This window comes from Pestalotiopsis fici (genome assembly GCF_000516985.1).
Source record: "Pestalotiopsis fici W106-1 unplaced genomic scaffold PFICI_Scf_8, whole genome shotgun sequence".
Classification (NCBI taxonomy): Eukaryota; Fungi; Ascomycota; class Sordariomycetes; order Amphisphaeriales; family Sporocadaceae; genus Pestalotiopsis; species Pestalotiopsis fici.
In genome coordinates, this window is record NW_006917098.1 from 884,525 (window position 1) to 902,627 (window position 18,103).

General features: G+C 31.0%; 1 protein-coding gene across 1 annotated transcript; it reads right to left on the reverse strand.

Moving 5' to 3' along the window:
- Nucleotides 1-240: 240 nt before the first annotated feature.
- On the reverse strand, nt 241-1,480 carry PFICI_10966 (Sterol 24-C-methyltransferase; the record flags this gene model as incomplete). The annotated part of the gene is made up of 2 exons (XM_007839547.1): nt 241-1,173; nt 1,274-1,480. 2 exons carry the CDS (start codon nt 1,478-1,480, stop codon nt 241-243), a joined length of 1,140 nt encoding a protein of 379 aa, XP_007837738.1.
- Nucleotides 1,481-18,103: the final 16,623 nt, after the last annotated feature.

Sequence of the window (18,103 nt, forward strand, 5' to 3'; positions counted from 1 at the left end):
ATATTTTATTGACCGTACTGAGTCTTCATCGCTGGGAAACAAATGTGTTTAATCAAGGACCAGTCGAATATGGAATGCTTCTTGAGAGAATTGTGGTCAGAATGACAAAGCATGTAAAAATGTTTTATCTTATTATTTCATGTGATCAGATGCTAAGGTTTGCAATCGCGCAACACAAATAAGCCGTTTCGGCCGGCAGCCATATGCATCCAATAAAAGTGGCCTACTCCGGATCTGAAATTATGCGGCTGGTTTCTTGCCCACCATCAGATACATGGGCGTGAACAACCTTTCCTTTCCACCAGCGACAAGACAGTCGGCCGCACGGGCTAAACTCTCTCCTGTCTTCTTTGTGCCTGGAGGTGCAAGTCTCACGGTTTCCAAAGCGCCAGAGAGGTTGTGTGCCATCCAGCGTCCCCACTTGGTCATCCTTGCGATGGTTGGTACATCCCAAATGCTTTGCAAATAGGACCAGTCTCCTGCAAGTGGCCAATACCACGGAATGGGATCAGGACGTTCTGCCAGATCTTCATGATGAAGCACTGTGAAACCTGCCATATTCATTGCCTCCAATCCTTCTGATATCTTGACCATATTGGCGATGCCGTCTCCTTGCTCGATTCCAAGGCGGATCTCTCGATGACGCAGATTGTCGTGATCGTAATTGTCAGTCATAAGCCATTCATACACCCCGAATACTCCGCCCGGTTTTAACACCCGCAAGATTTCTGCGTAAACACCCGCCAACTGTGGAGCATGGACAGTTGCTTCAATCGCATAAACGGCATCAAAGCTGTTATCGGGAAATTCCATTTGCATAAAATCTCCCTTGACGAACTTGAGCTGACTCGCGAGCCCATCTCTTTCGGCGTAAATGGTGGCGCGCTGGAGCTGATAATCATTGTTATTCAGTCCAGTAACATGGCACCCGGTAAACTTTGCAATCTCACGGGCTGGGCCTCCAACACCACAACCAACATCAAGGACCATCATGTTTTCCTTGATGCCTATCTGCGTGGCAAGATAGTGTTCGTGACGCGCGATAGCCTGAGAGTACGACTCTCCGATGGAATATCGAGCGAAATGGAACGACTGTCCCCATCCGTATTCGTAGAGATCCGTGGCCAAGTTGTAGTACTGCCTCGTGAGGGTGGCGTATTCGGCTCGTCGCTTCTGCAAGTACAAGGCTTCGTCAATTGGCTTTTCTTAGAATATTTACTGGATCAAAAAGGATGAAGAATGCTATTTTAGCCAATCTTGAATCAGAACCTACGCTTCGGTGCTCTTCGGTCTCGTCCTCTGCAGCTTGGTTGTCCCAGTGCTTGAAGTATTCATCCAGAGCGGCCTGTTTCGCGCTGCGGTCTTTGCCAAACATGGCCCGCACACCACCACTGACTGCTGCAGAATTTCCATGCAAGGCTTTGTTGAAAGCGGCATCACGAGCCCTGTCTTGAGTTTCGAGCATGCTATTGCCTGCCATTTTGAATAAATATTCAGCCTGAGCGAACAAATGCTGTACACCAAGAGAAGGAAGTGGCCAGAATATCCAATATTTAAGTACTCAAAACAGTCTGTAAAAGAACTAACCTTTCTCACTCTTTCAGTTCTTCGGATTCGTAATTTCCTATATCGTATACGATGCATAGTCATGGCGGTTGCAAAAGCCGCGTAGCCTTGGTCACACGAATACGAATACGGGGAACGCTACAACTTCGTGCTCGGAAACCGTTTCTCAGTCACGTGACCGTGTTTAAATTCGACCAATTTGTATGATTAAACGTCCCTGGGCATTGATCTCATTCATCGCATATTTAATAAACATTCTGGCTTTCTCTATTTCTCTTTTTTTTTTCCTAGAACGCCTCTACTAAAGAATTCTTGCCGTGGCGAGATAATGCGGTGGCATGTACCATGTGACAAAGCATGTCGTATCGTGCTGTCGTCTCCAACATGTATAGTGATACCCTTTCTATTCTTGAGTCAATTGAAGGACTTGGTAGCTAACACTTCGTCCATCTCAAAGCAACCACTAGTACTCTGGTCACATCCATACCAACGACGGCTTTACAAAACCCAAATTGCACTTGTTGGTATCAAGCTGAATTCGATTCTACCTGCGATACTTTTCTTGTATGCTACATCTTGGAAATGGAGACAGTCTACGAATTAGACACGACCGTCAAGGCCGATTGCAGTGGTCTGATTGCAGGCACTTATTACTGTGTCGAAACCATAGCCACCTCTAGTTAGACCGAGGATATTGGCGACGGAGACGACAGCAACGATGACGAGAACGACGATCAGCTGCGGATATAATGGCGTATTCGCCACGCGAAGGCTTCATCTGCGCGCTTGATGAGATGGGGCCAAGACTGTAATTTGCCAAGCCGTCTTACACGTTGCCGGAAGTCATTGCATCGTACAAGTAGGGCGGAGAAGAATCAGGTCTTACGTTGGATGGCTCATGATCCTTTATCGAATTTGTCTGTTTAGTATCTGCCCAGTCCATGTAGACTTGGCTTATATGCAACTGAGGCGAGCTCCCAGAGCGTGTCTATAAGTAGTCTGGAACACCCCGTTCAGAAACTCAGTTTATCCTCTTTTGCATCACATCACTCTCAACTCTTTTCTCAAAAACACCAAGCATCGCAAGTCCAACTTGGCCCATCCCAAAACAGCAAAAATGCGCTCCTTCGCCATCCTCTTCGCCGTTGCCACCACGCTGGTGGCAGCCTCACCGGCAGCGGATCTCTCGGACAGAGCTCCAGCCAGTGTTCTCTGCCCCTGTGCTGCCACAGAGTCTTGCGGCTGCAACTCTGTCATTGCCGGCTCGTGGTGCGTCTGTTCCGGTACCTCGGCCGGGACTTGGAATGCTGCACCTTGCCAGAATGGCCAGACCTGTGGCTGCGGCTCCCTGGGTACTTGGGGTGTCTGCGAGGTATGTTTATCTCTTGCGCCTCATGAAACTGCTCCAAGATCTAGTTTGACTAATATGGGTTAAAAGCTTCTTGAATGAATGCTCCCTCGGAAGGAATTGTGACGGTTAAGTTGATTGATAGTACGGTCATTACTTTTTGGAGATGCTGTTCCAAATATAGTTTACAAGTAGGGGGGATGTTTTTCAACAAAGCTTCAATTACTCCTGATCAATCATGACTCATGTGATTTTTAATTCATGTTCTCTGTCTCCTAGTCTCTGCACTTCGCGGGCGTATTCGGGTGCTCCCGGCTTACCATTGAAAGCGCCCTGCACCCACGCAAAGCCACGCTAAGTCTATGGACATCGTTGGTGTGCTTCAGTATGCACTCATCTCTGACAATTGCCCATGCTTAACTAGGAGTACGGCACATATCTGTAATGTAGTAGGCACTGGTGGCTGTTCATGCAACTCCCATGTGACCATAGCGTAGGTTCCTGTCCACCCTGAACTCTATTATGAGCCGTCGGAAAACTCACAATGGCAGTCATCAATATTTTTGAACAAATGTTTGACAAGCAGAAGATGGGCAATATACGCAGCCATTCAAGGCTGCGTATTCCTTGCTGAATTCCCGTTATTCGAGCTGACCAGCCCAGAAATTTGGCGAATACGCAAAGGTGTTGCGTATTACCTCATCTCTAGTAAGTGGCGAACCCGAAATGCGAACCCAAAGTACGAACCCAACGACTGTCGATCTGATCCCGCATCGCACGCTGTAAGGGATGCTTTACGTGGCTGGTCTAGACAAATCATTCAGGGCTACTATTCGCGCTAAAGCTCGAGTGTGCACCGTATCAATTTGGATTGCCAATATATACCAAATCCCAGCAGTTACACTTGACTGCATCTTCTGGATACAATGGTGTTGATCAGTGTGCTGTGGCCTGTGCATCGGCTGATTTTGGCACTAAATTCCAGTTATACACTTGTCCGGAGTGTTACACTTACTGTGTATGCTCCTTGTGCACAGAGGTCAAAAAAAGATCTGGAAATTGCCAACACTTGCTTGATTGATTCTGTGACTTTGGCAGACGAGTCTCACCATAATTATAAGATTTTTCGAGCAGATGGGCACTCATATCATACAGCTGTACCGTCTGTACTGAAGCGTTCCGCTCTTAGGGCGGGGCGGTCTTTTCTAGCGCCGACAGCTGCCGCAGCCCAACGCTGATCAATGTCTCGCCGTCTTGAATATCGCGAACCATCATTGTAGATCATTCCTTGCTGCACTGAAAATCAATTTGTTTTAATATGTAAGTTTGGTTCATGAGTTGTAGTCTCCATCCTCGACATAATAAGTGCGACTCCTATAATATATCGCGAGAATTATCCTTGTTTTTCTTTATATACATTTACCTAGTCGCTTAATAGTTGTTGAATAATACCATTGTACCATAGAACCAAAAGAGACATGTCCCCACGGTCTGGGAACATAACAGGTATTATCTAACACACCCCCTCAGCTGGGACATAGTTCTTTACGGGCGAGCTGGACATCCAGTATTCCAATAGGCTCTTAGCTCCGTTACGTCTTTTTAGCTGGATAACGTAGCTGGGGATCGAACCCAGAACCTCCCCTCATTCGGTGCACTACCAGTTATGCTACTAGGTTATCGCGGAAGTGCGTAGGTCGCCAACCCACTGGTTAATGCACGGGTGGCCCTTGCGAGCGAATGAGACTCTTAATTGTTGAATAATACCATTGTACCATAGAACCAAAAGAGACATGTCCCCACGGTCTGGGAACATAACAGGTATTATCTAACAATAGTGTTTAAAAACATGCTACACTAACCCTATATAAATCTGTGCACACATCTATTGTTGATCAAGGTGGTGCTTTCCTATTGGAGTTTAAACTGGTCTGATATTAGTATTAATTATGTGATGTATTAATTTATATTCTGCGCTTTTAATTTTAACGAGGTATATATTTATTTAGGTGGCCCCGGCTAATCCCCGGGAGGTCCCGTATATCTATTTAGACACTATAGTGTTAATCCGTGTGCTTAAGCATACCTTAATATATAAAAACCATAACCTACCATCTAATACACCCCTTTAAATCCACGATTTATCGTAGATTTAGCTATATTTAAATTAAAGTTGCTAATTAGCAAAATATAGCTTTTTTGGGGTTATTCGTTTTAATTACGATAAACAATTTTAAATCCTATTTATTATAAAAAATTCTGCTATTTGCCTATTAGCAAGCTTTTTGTTAATTTATTTATTATTATTTTATTTAAAAGTTTATAAATAACTTTAATCCTTTTTTTAAGTTTTTTGCCGCAGCTAATAGTTATAAATATTTATATAATGGAATTTTATTTTTAATAACGCGATTTCGGCATTAATTAAATTAATAATTTGCTTATTATTATATTTAATAATAATAATATTATTATTTAATTATATCGATAATTTTTTTAATAATCGATTAACGAATAATATTTTTTAGCAGCTTATATTAGCGTAAATAACTTAATTTTTATAATAAAAATAATAATTATATTTTATTTATTTAATCGCTAACTAATTAATTTTCCGAATAGTTTTATAGCGAATATTTAGGTATTTTTACGATTAATACTATTATCGGCAAATAATACGTTATTGGCAATTATTAAATTAGCGGATTTTTTAATTTTAAGCGAAAATTCTTTAATATTAATTAGGTAAATTAAAGCTTGATTAGCAGTTTTTTAATATGCTTAATTTAAATTATTAAGGAATCGAATTAATTTAGCTATTACGAATATAATATTTAATTTTGTAAATATAGCCGCGAATAATAATAATCCGATTTTTTTTTAATATTTTTATATTTTATATAGGAGCGCTATAATTAATCGAAGCATAAATTTTTCGTAACCTATTAACGTCGCATAAATTTTTTATTTATTTATAAGTTTAGCGATTTTTTTAAAATAAGCTTTTTAAGATAATTAAATTATTCTAAATATACGATTTTTAATTATTTTTATCCCGAAGAATTATTATATTAGCTCGCTATTATTAATTTTATATTTTTTTATAAAATATTATATTAAATAATTAATAGCTTTTTTATTTTTATTCCTATATATAATAATTATATTATTAATATAAAAAAAAAATTAGCATTTTTTTTTTAATTAAATGCGTAAAGCTTATATAGTATTTAGGTATAACCGATTTCGGCTAAAGTTTTTATAAACTTTTTTTATTATAATAGCGGTAATATCCGTAATTTATAAAATGCTTTATTTAATATTAATATAATATTTTTTTTTCGATATTTATCCGGCATTTTTATAAATATATTTTAATTAATAAAAGCGTATATAAATATATTTATTATATTATATTATATTAATTTAAAATCGAATTTTGCTACGATCGCGATTAGGGTGCAAAATAATTTTTTAGCTAATATAGCCGCGTAAATTTTCTAATTTTAAAATTTCGCTTATTAATTACCGCAAACGATAAATTTTATTTTATACTTTTAAAATCTCCCGTATTTATCGAATTTATATACGTATATTTATATATAATTAAAGATTTATTTACCTTTTATTCGTAAATCCTTTTTATTAATCTCGGTTTAAAATCGTATATTTTTATAATTTTATAAATAATTAGCTTTTGCTTAAAAAAATAATTTATTAAATAAATAATAATATAATTTATAATGCTATTTAAAGGAAATTGGGATTTCCGTTTTATAAATTTTTACCCTTTAATAAAAAAAGCGTTTTAGCTTCGCTTTATCGTCCTAATCCTTGTTTTATCCTATTTTAAAAATAGCTTTATAATTAGCTAAAAAAGCTATTTATTATAGAATTATTTTAGGTCCTTTTATTAATAGCGCCGTATTTTTAATTATAATCGCCTTTATATTATATATTAATAAAACTAATAAAAATATTTATAATAAAATTTAAAAGGCAAATTTCGCTATAATAAAAAGGTATTATTTATTTTTTTTATTTAGCGTTATTTTTTTATTTTTTTAATTATTATTTTTTTTAATTATTTTAATTATCGCCTAATAGGATATTTTTTACGGCGGTATTTTTATTTTTTAATTTTTATAAGATCTTATTTTTAAATATTGCGTAATTAATTATAAAATCGGCGATAAATTAGGTATTAATATTTAGGAGCTCGTTTTTAAATATATCCTATTTTCCGTCGTATAATTCCTTTTCGTTTATAATTATATTTTTTATATTAATTAATTTATTTTAATTAAAAATCTAGATTTTATAAATATTAAATAACCTATATCCGATTAAATATCCTATTTAGGCTTTAAGTGCTAATCGCTATAAACGGCCGAATTTTTATTATATTATTAGCGTTATTATATACGTTTTATATTTAAATGCTTTAAAATAGGTTTAATTAAATTTATAGCTTAAATTTAGGATTTTTTTTGCTTTCGTAATTGCTTTATAAAATTTTATATATAATATACGTTATCGGGAATTATAATTCGGCGTGCGATTATATAAATATACCGCGGTTTTGCCGATTTTAGGCCAGAATTAATAAAAAAATTTTGCGCCGATACGTATTATACGTTTTTTTTTTAATTATACCTTTTAAGCGTTTAATAGCTTTATTTTAGGCTTATATATATAATATTAAAAGCTCGAATTTAATATATTTATTTTTAAAGTATTTTCCGATTATCTATTTAACTTCGGTGATTTTGTTATCGCATTCGATAATTTTAATTTTAATATTATATTAGGTCTTTATTATGCTTAAAAACGATCGGAAAGCGTTAATTAATATAATAATAATTTTTTTTATAAAATAATAATTTTATATATATTCCGTTTGCCGATAAATAATTAGTATTTAAAATATATAATTTTCGATTTTTTTAATATAATTATAAAAATTTATAGCTAATTATTTGCTATAATTTTCGTTAATTAATCGTAGCGCTTGCTATAATTAACGCATAATTTTTGCAAATACGCAGGCTTTATATTTTATTATAATTAATTTTTTAATTTTTACCTTTTAAAATAAATAAATAAAATATTCGAAAATTATTAGGCCTAAGTGTTTTATTTTATAATATTATCGTATAGCTTTTTTAGTTAATAATAGCCTTTTTATTTATATTATATACTTTTTCCGGTAAATAGCAAATAACGCTAAAGGTAATTCGTAAGGTTTATATTCGAAAATATATTATTTATATTAGTTTTAGAATATACTAATTAAAAATTTATTTTTTTTATATAATATTATAAAATCGTTTTTATTATTTTAATAATATCCTTATCCTTATAGTTAACGGAATAATATTAATATAATTAATAATTTAGGATAATAGGTTATATTATTTAATAGCAGTATTTTAAATCCGAGTTATATAATTATTATATTATACCCGTAAATAGGTAATTTCCGGTCGCCTAATTAAATAAAATCGTAATTAGGAGTTTGCCTATAGTTAATAAGCTTTATTTTTATATTTATAATTAAAATTATTATCGCTAAATTTAAAATAATTAAATAGCGCAAAAAATAATTTTTTATAAATGCTATAAAACTATTTTATACGTTTATTATTAATCGTTTATTTTATTAATCCGTATTAATCGGAAGCGATTTTTTTTTTAATTATTCGTAATATATTAATTCGGCTGGTTTTAATCCTTTTTATATTATAAACCTGCTTTTATAAATTAAAATCTTTTTTAAAAATTTTATTTATTTATGCTTATATTTTATTTTTAAAAATAAAACCTAAATAGGCTTTTTTTAAGAATACGTAAAAATATAAATCAAAGGCGTAAAAAAAATAGCAAATAGGGTATTTAATATTTTTTTGCCTTTTATTATAGGTAATTCGTCTACCCTTTTTTTTACGTAAATTAACCGTATTTAATCGGAAAAATATTTAATTTTTAACAAAATAAGCGTTTTTATTTTATCTGTTTTAGGGCTATTTTTTAGCTTTATTAGCGTAAATTGCGAAAACGCTTTTCTTAATTTTTAGCCTTATTAATTATTAAATATTTAAGCCTTTACGGAAATCGTTATTTATTACCTAATATTCTAAATTTTTATTTAAAATATTTTATTTTTTATAAATTTAATAAAAAACGGCCTATTATAATATAATTAAAATAATTATATTTAAAAAATCTATAGCTTAAGCCGAATTATCCTATATTTTAATTATTTGTTTTACTTAGGCTTTCGCTATAATTATTTTTTATTTATTAACCTAATTAATAGTTTTTTTTAATATTTTCGGAGGCTTAAAAGCTTTTAAATATTATTTCCTTACTTTTTTTTTATTATTTATAACTAATTTACTATAACGAGCCTTTAAATTCTCGTATTATTTATATAAAAGCTCGTTAATTAAATAATATAAAAAAAAAAATTTAAAAAAATCGTTATAATTATTTATTTTATAATCTCTTTAATCGCTATATATTATTTAGCGTATATAGCCTTTTTTATTTTATAATAATTATAATCGAAATTAAATAACTTTTAACCTTTTTTAGTAAAATCCGTAATCGTTTATTCCATATCCTTTTTATTTTATATAATCGGATCGTCGCCTATATTTATAGCTTTAAAAATAATAGCCGCGGTTTTTATATATTTAATCTTTTTAATATCCGGTTCGACTAAAATTTTAATTAAAATCGTTTTATTTTTAAAATAATTAATTAATCCGGTAATCTATACCTAAATCTAAAACGTATATTCCTAATTATTCTAATTAAAAATTATTTTTAGCGATGCCGTTAGGCCGATTCCGGCTTTTTTCGTAATTATTATTTTCGTAGCTTCGGCGGAAATATTAAAATTTTTAATTATTAATTAAAATAATGCTTTCCTATTAAAATTTAAATTAATTTAATATTAATATTAATTATATAATATATTAATTTATATTTTGCGCTTTTAGTTTTAACGAAGTATACGCTTATTTGGGTGGCCCCGGCTAATCCCCGGGAGGTCCCGTATATCTATTTGGATATTATAATATTGATCCGTATGCTTAAGCACACCCCAGTATATGGGAACCATAATTGTTAGATGGTGGGTTATGGTTCCTATACACTGGGGTATGCTTGAGCACACGGATTAATATTATAGAGTCCAGATAAATATACGGGACCTCCCGGGGATTAGCCGGGGCCACCTAAATAAGCGTATATTTTATTAAAATTAAAAGGCGCAAAATATAAATTAATATATTATATAATTAATATTAATATTAAATTAATTTAAACTCTAATAAAAAAGCATTACTTTAATTAATAATTAAAAATTTTAATGCTTTTACCGAAGCTACGAAAATAATAACTATAAAAAAAGCCGGAATCGGCCTAACGGCATCGTTAAAAATAACCTCCGATTAGAATAATTAGGAATATATATTTTAAATTTAGGTATAAATTACCGGATTAACTAATTATTTTAAAAATAAAACGATTTTAATTAAAATTTTAATCAAACCGGATATTAAAAAGATTAAATATATAAAAACCGCGGTAGCGACTTTCGAAATTATAAACGAAAGCGACGATCCGAGTATTTAAAATAAAAAAAACGGGGAATAAATAATAACGGATTTTACCAAAAGAGGTTAGAAGTCGTTTAACCTCGATTATAATTATTATAAGATAAAAAAGGCTATATACGCTAAATAATATACGGCGATTAAAAAAATTACGAAATAGATAATTATTACGATTTCTCTAAATTTCTTTTTTACGTGCTGCTTAATTAACAAGCCCCTATATAAATAATACGAGAATTTTAGGGCTTATTATAGCAAATTAGCTTTAAATAATAAAAAAAAAATAAGGAAATAATATTTCGAAGCTTTTAAGCCTCCAAAAATATTAAAAAAAGCTATAAATTAGGTTAATAAATAAAAAATAATTATAGCGAAAGCCTAAGCAAAGCAAATAATTAAAATATAGGATAATTCGGCTTAAGTTATAAACTTCCTAAATATAATTATTTTAATTATATTATAATAGGCCGCCTTTTATTAGATTTATAAAAAATAAAGCATTTTAAATAAGAATTTAAAATATCGGGTAATAAGCAATAATTTCCGTAAAAGCTTAAATATTTAATAGCCGATTAGGCCAAAAATTAAAAAAAACGCTTTTATAATTTATATTAATAAAGCTAAAAAATAGCCCTAAAACGGATAAAATAAAAACGCTTACCCCGTTAAAAATTAAATGCCTCCCCGATTAAATACGGCTAATTTACGTAAAAAAAGAAATAAACGAATTACCTATAATAAAAGGCAAAAAGATATTAAATACCTTATTTGCTATTTTCCTTACGCTTTTAATTTATATTTTTATATATTCCTAAAAAAAGCCTATCTAAATTTCGTCCCTAAAAATAAAATATAAATATAAATAAATAAAGCCTTTAAAAAAGATTTTAATTTATAAAAGCAGATTCGTAATATAAAAAAAATTAAAATTAGCCGAATTAGTATATTACGAATAATTAAGAAAGAATCGCTCCCGATTAATACGGATTAATAAAACGGACGACTAATAATAAACGTATAAAGCAGTTTTGCAATATTTATAAAAAACTATTTTTTATGCTATTTAATTATTTTAAATCTAGCGATAACGATTTTAATTATAAATATAAAAATAAAACTTATTAATTATAGGCAAGCTTTTAATTACGATTTTATCTGGTTAGGCGACCGGAAATTATTTATTTACGGGTATAATATAATAATTATATAGCTCGGATTTAAAGTATTATTATTAATTAATATAGCTTATTATTTTAGGTTATTAATTATATTAATATTATTCCGTTAATTACGAGGACGAGGATATTATTAGGATAATAAAAACGACCTTATAATATTATATAAAAAAAATAAATCTTTAATTAGCATATTTTAAAACTAATGCGGATAATACGTTTTCGAATATAGATTTTACGAATTACCTTTAGCGTTATTTGCTATTTACCGGAAAAAATATATAATATAGATAAAAAGGCTATTATTAACTAGAAAAGCTATACGATAGCATTATAAAATAGGATATTTAGGCCCGGCAGCTTTTAAATACTTTATTTATTTATTTTAAAAGGTAAAAATTAAAAAACTAATTATAGTAAAATATAAAGCCTGCGCATTTGCAAAAATTACGCGCTAACTACGGCGAGCGCTACGGCTAATTAACGAAAATTATAGCGAACGATTAGCTATAAATTTTTATAACTATACTAAAAAAATCGAAAATTATATATTTTAAATGTTAATTATTTATCGGCAAACGGGATATATATAGGATTATTATTTTACGGAAAGGACTATTATTATATTAATTAACGCTTTCCGATCGTTCTTAGGCATAATAAAGACCTAATATAATATTAAAATTGTTGCACGGATGTTAATACAGCATCGTATAATGCATAAAATTAGCTTTATAACGCATATCATATCGTTATAACAGCTATAAAACCCATCGAGATATCGTTAAATAACGATATATGGGAAATCAGTGGAATTTACCCTGTATTGACCTATAGTTAGTATAATACCACTTACAGCCATTGTTTATAGTGCTATATAGTCAATAAGTTATTACAATTAACTGTTGTGGCCACTATGGCCACTGGAACCTATTGGAATCCAGTGGAACGTTCCACTGGATCCAGCCCCACTAAGTATGGCCAGTGCACCTAGCTATAGTGGCCCTAGGTTACAGGGTAACTTATACTATAGAAATCTATGGATTTCGATGGTTTTTTCGATTATAAATTAACTTTATTATTAATTAATTTAATTATAAATCTAGTTTATTAGTAATATATTCCAGAATGTTTTTATTGGTTGATTTTATGGGTATAAAAGGTAGTTATTTTTCTGTAATTAGTTATTCTTTCCTTAAGCTTTAATAAATTAGTTATATAGCCTTATAACTACTATTACGGCCTGATTTTACGAATTATACGAACGCTTCCCTATGCCTAAGTCTATAATCTACTAATTATATTTTAAAATAGGTTATAAGCCCGGTCCGGTATAATATCGATTATATTAGGAACCGGATTTTATATCGAAAACTATAGCCGCTTTTCTAAATAAGTTAATTTAACGTAGACTCTGGAATTCCGTTATAGTAGCCGATCTTTTATAGGCCTATATATAAGCCTATATAAGCCGTAATTATATCGAAAACTATAGTTAAGTGGCTAATTATAGTGATTTTACCCGTTACAGCTATATAACGGCTATAAAATCATTTATAACTAGTCCTTATTATAATAGCCGATCTGCTATAGCACCTTATAGCACCTGTTATATTATATTATAGCATCTGGATCCTTTTATATATTTTATCGATAAAATAAAAGAATTAATTTCTTTTATTTTTATTTTTTTAACGATTCCTTTACCGTTTTTAACGATAATTATACCGTTATAACGGCAAAAATTCGGCAAAATGGATAATTCTATTCGTACTATTGCCGGATGCTAGATGCCGGAGAAACAGAAATTCTCCGGATCCGGAAACTGGAATACGTGGAAATCTACGTTGTAGTTATATTTTAAACTGCTAGGAATCGATCGGTTTTTTGAAATTACCGATATATATAACGGTATAACCGATATTTAGAAAGCATAGGTATTGCTTTTGATTCGTTAGAATTTAATAACAGAACCGTTAAATCTGATTTTCGATGAAATGGATTTATATAAGGCCTTATCCATTTTATAATTAGCTTATTAAGGCACCGGTCCCGTATTACGTTAGCAACTATATTTCGAATTTTATACGATTAAATTCGAGAATTATAACTCGTTAAACGAGTTTATATTTATTTTTAAAGGATATATTTTAAAGCTTTTAAGCGTTGGGGCGAAAATCGATGATATCGATTAAAAAACGATTTTTATTGCAGCCTTTTAATTAGCTTACCCTGTATAGGCTGACCGTTAACGCAGTGCTTTACGGTCCTTAAATCCACCTACCCTCGAAGGGTTAATTACGGATATATTGGATGAGAACCGACGGGACCCTGATACGGCTATGGGAAACTTTTATTATACGGATAATAAGAAATCCCGGTTTCCCCGATCTAATTAGAATTAACGGGGAACCTAAAGCGGAAATAAGAAGAATTCGAATAAATCGAATAAATCGAAGAAATCGAATAATTCGAATAATTCGAATAAGTCGAATAACTCAAATTCGACCATATTTATTACGAATTAGAAATCTAAGAAACGGGGAAACCTACCCCGTAACGAAGATTCGGACGAAGACGAATCGTTCCATGCTTTTTCGAATATTTCGAATAAATCGAAAAAGAAATTAACCTCCGTTCCCAGGGACTAGTGGTTATACGATATTGGTTCTTTAAAGCATATATCGAATAATAAGCATTTATTCGATAATTTTATTGTAAAATCGGATTTTTTACCGATTATTATAGGTGGTGGAAAAGTATTTCTAAAAGGAATTGGAAATATTACGCTTTTTTTCGAAATTAATTGGGAAATACGTAAAATAACGTTATTAAATGTGCTTTACGTACCGGAATTTCCGCTAAATATTATATCCGGCTAATTATATTACTAAAAAGGCGGTATTATAAGCGGGAATAAATTATATGATTTTAAAAATAAGCTTTTTGCTACGTTAAATTAAGAAAAACGTGGATTTTTCCTGTACCTGGCTAATAAGTTAAAGCTTAATATAGTATATTTAGCTATAAATCTATTAAAAGTAGTGGAAAAAGCCCGTGTAATCGGTTTAAGTTACCTGGAACCGAATTCGGATAATATAAAATTTAACGAAATTACGGATTTCGAGGAAATCGAATTAATTTTTAATTATTCGAATTTCCTTATAGCTACGGAAAAATGGCATAAACGATTTGGCTACTTTAGCTACGATATTTTAGCTAAAATAGCTAAAATAATTACGGGGATTCCTAAGGAGGAATTAAAAAAAAAGAATTTAAATTGCGAATCCTGTATTTCGGGTAAATTTACCCGAAACCAACCCTGTATAAATCCGAATAGGGCTAATAAACCGTTATATCGTATTTATATCGATACGGTTTATATTACCCCCTTTAATTATTCCGGTTATAAATATATAATTAGTTTTACGGATAATAAAACCGGATTTCGGGAAATTAAATTTTTTAAAGAAAAATCCGATATATTCGATATTGTAATAAATAAGATCGAATATTATAAAACCTAATTCGGAAAATATCCGAATATTATTCGTATGGATAATAGCAAAAAGTTTTCCCTGGTTAAATTAGAAAATTATTTAATCGAAAAAAGGATTATTTTCGAACCTATAACTCCTTATATACTAAAATAAAACGGTATAGCCGAATGTATAAACCGGATTATTATCGAAAAAATTAGAACGGTTTTTATCGATTTATAACTCCCGAAAAACCTTTGGGAATTCGTTGCAAAAGCAGTGGTTTATTTAATAAATTTCACTGCTACGGCATCCGGTCCACTTACCCTTTACCAGGAATTTTACGATTATTTCTGGCTAAAACGGGATAATAAGCCTGATTTATCCTAAATCTATGCACTAAAAATACCGGTTTTAGTTTATAAACCGAAAAAAATCCGTAAAAACTCCGATAAATTCGGAGTTACTACCGAAAACGGGAAAATAATTAGATATAACGGTAATAAAATTTATTACGTATATCTTCCCGATCGACCGTATAAGTCACAAATTATACGGACCTCTTATATTCGATTATTACCCGAAAATCGAAAAAAAGGGGAGAAATTACCGGATTCGGAATTACCGGATTAGGAAATAACACCGGATAAAAATTCCACCGACGGTGAATTTATCTAATCACAAGTCCCGGAAACGGTGGATTTATAAAATCCACTAAATCTAACTCCCGGAAATAATCGAATTTTTCGATCTATTACGAATAAGTCCATAATTAACGATCGACCGGATTTACCCGGGAACGAATCTAATATAGATAATAGATCTAGTATAAATTCCGAATCTATGGATATTAATAATACCTTTTCGATTACTCCGAATAAATCGAATATTAAGGTAATTCTTCCGAAACTTACGGATTCCGAACGAGATAAATTCGTTAAATACGACGAATTATTCGCCGATATTTCGTATTATTTAATTATTAAAAATTTAGGCTATACGGAACCGAAAATTATAAAATAGGCGCTAAAAAGCCCTAAAAAAAAGAATGGAACTAGGCTATATACGCTAAATTACGGCAATTAATTTAGAAAAGGACTTTTTAAGTTATCGATCGAAATAAAGTCTAAAAAGCCGGTAAAATCCTATTATCCGTAAAATAGGTATTTAAAAGGAAAACCGATAAAAACGGAAATATCGATAAATATAAGGCTAAATTGGTTATACGTAGATTCGAATAACGATATGGAATCGATTATTTTGAAACGTTCGTTACGGGAATAAAATCCACTATTTAAAGGCTTTTATTAGCCTTAGCAGCCTATTACGATTAAAAAATCGAATAAATCGATATAATCGGTGCCTTTTTAAACGGGGAATTATACGAAAAAGTATATATTACCCCTATAAACGGATTATCCGAATTTTTATCCGAAAACCCGGATTTAAATAATTTCGGATAAAAAATCAACGAAAACTCCCAGGTAATCCAATTTAAAAAGGCCTTATACGGTTTTAAACAAAATCCACGCCAATAGCAAATTACATTAAAAAATAGTTTAAAAAAGCTTGGATTTAATCCATTTATTTTAGACGAATTAGCGTATTTTAATAAAGATTCTAATATCTTTATTATTACGTATATGGACGACTTCCTAATTTTTGGTCCTAATTTACGTAAAATCAACTAATTAAAATAGGATATTTCGAAAAAATTCGAAATAAAAGATCTGGGATTAATCTCTTATTTTCTCGGTATATAAATTAAAAAAAATCGAAAAAATAAAATAATTCGTATAAACCAGGCAACTTACCTTAAAAAATTATTAGAAATCAACGGATTTTCCGATATAAAACCGGCTAATATACCATTTAGCCCTAAATTCCCAAAATCGTTATATACGTTAAAAGATAAAAACAACGAAAAACCGGCTTTCAAGGAATTTATCCATTTATATTAGCATTTATTAAGTGGATTAATATACGCTATAGTCCAAACCAGGCCCGACCTAGCTTACCCTATAGCATATCTAGCCAGATATATATAGAACCTATCGAAAACCACGATAAAAGGGGTAAAAGGGGTATTTAATTATTTAAAATCCTATTACCACCTTAAAATTACCTTTAACGGGAAAATAAAACCCGGATTAATAGGTTAGTCCGATACCGATTTTGCTAGTAATTACGAAACCCGTAAATTAACGTCCGGTTATTTATTTACTTTAAATAACGGGCCGATAAATTAGAAATCGAAACGGCAATTTACGATTTTTTTATTAACCACCGAAGCCGAATTTAACGGGTTAAAGCAGGCTACCCGTGAAGCAATATGGTTAAAAAATCTCTTTACGGAAATCGGAATTAATACAAATACCGTATTAATTAAAGGAAATAATATGGGGGCTATAAATTTAGCATATAATCCGGAATATTACTAACGTACTAAACATATTGCTATACGGTATTTTTACGTACGGCAAAAGGTTAAAAATAAGAATATTCGAATCGAATATATTTTAATTAACGATATACCAGCAAACGGCCTTATAAAGCCATTTCCCAAAGATAAATTTCAGAAATTTATTAAATTATTAAACTTAACCGATACTATTTAACAAGGGGAATATTGCACGGATATTAATATAGCATCGTATAATGCATAAAATTAGCTTTATAACGCATATTATATCGTTATAACAGCTATAAAACCTATCGAGATATCGTTAAATAACGATATATGGGAAATCAGTGGAACTTACCCTATACTGACTTATAGTTAGTATAGCACCACTTACAGCCACTGTTTATAGTGCTGTATAGTCAATAAGTCATTATTGTTAATCAAGGTGGTGCTTTCCTATTGGAGTTTAAACTGGTTTGATATAAGTGTTAATTGTGTGATATATT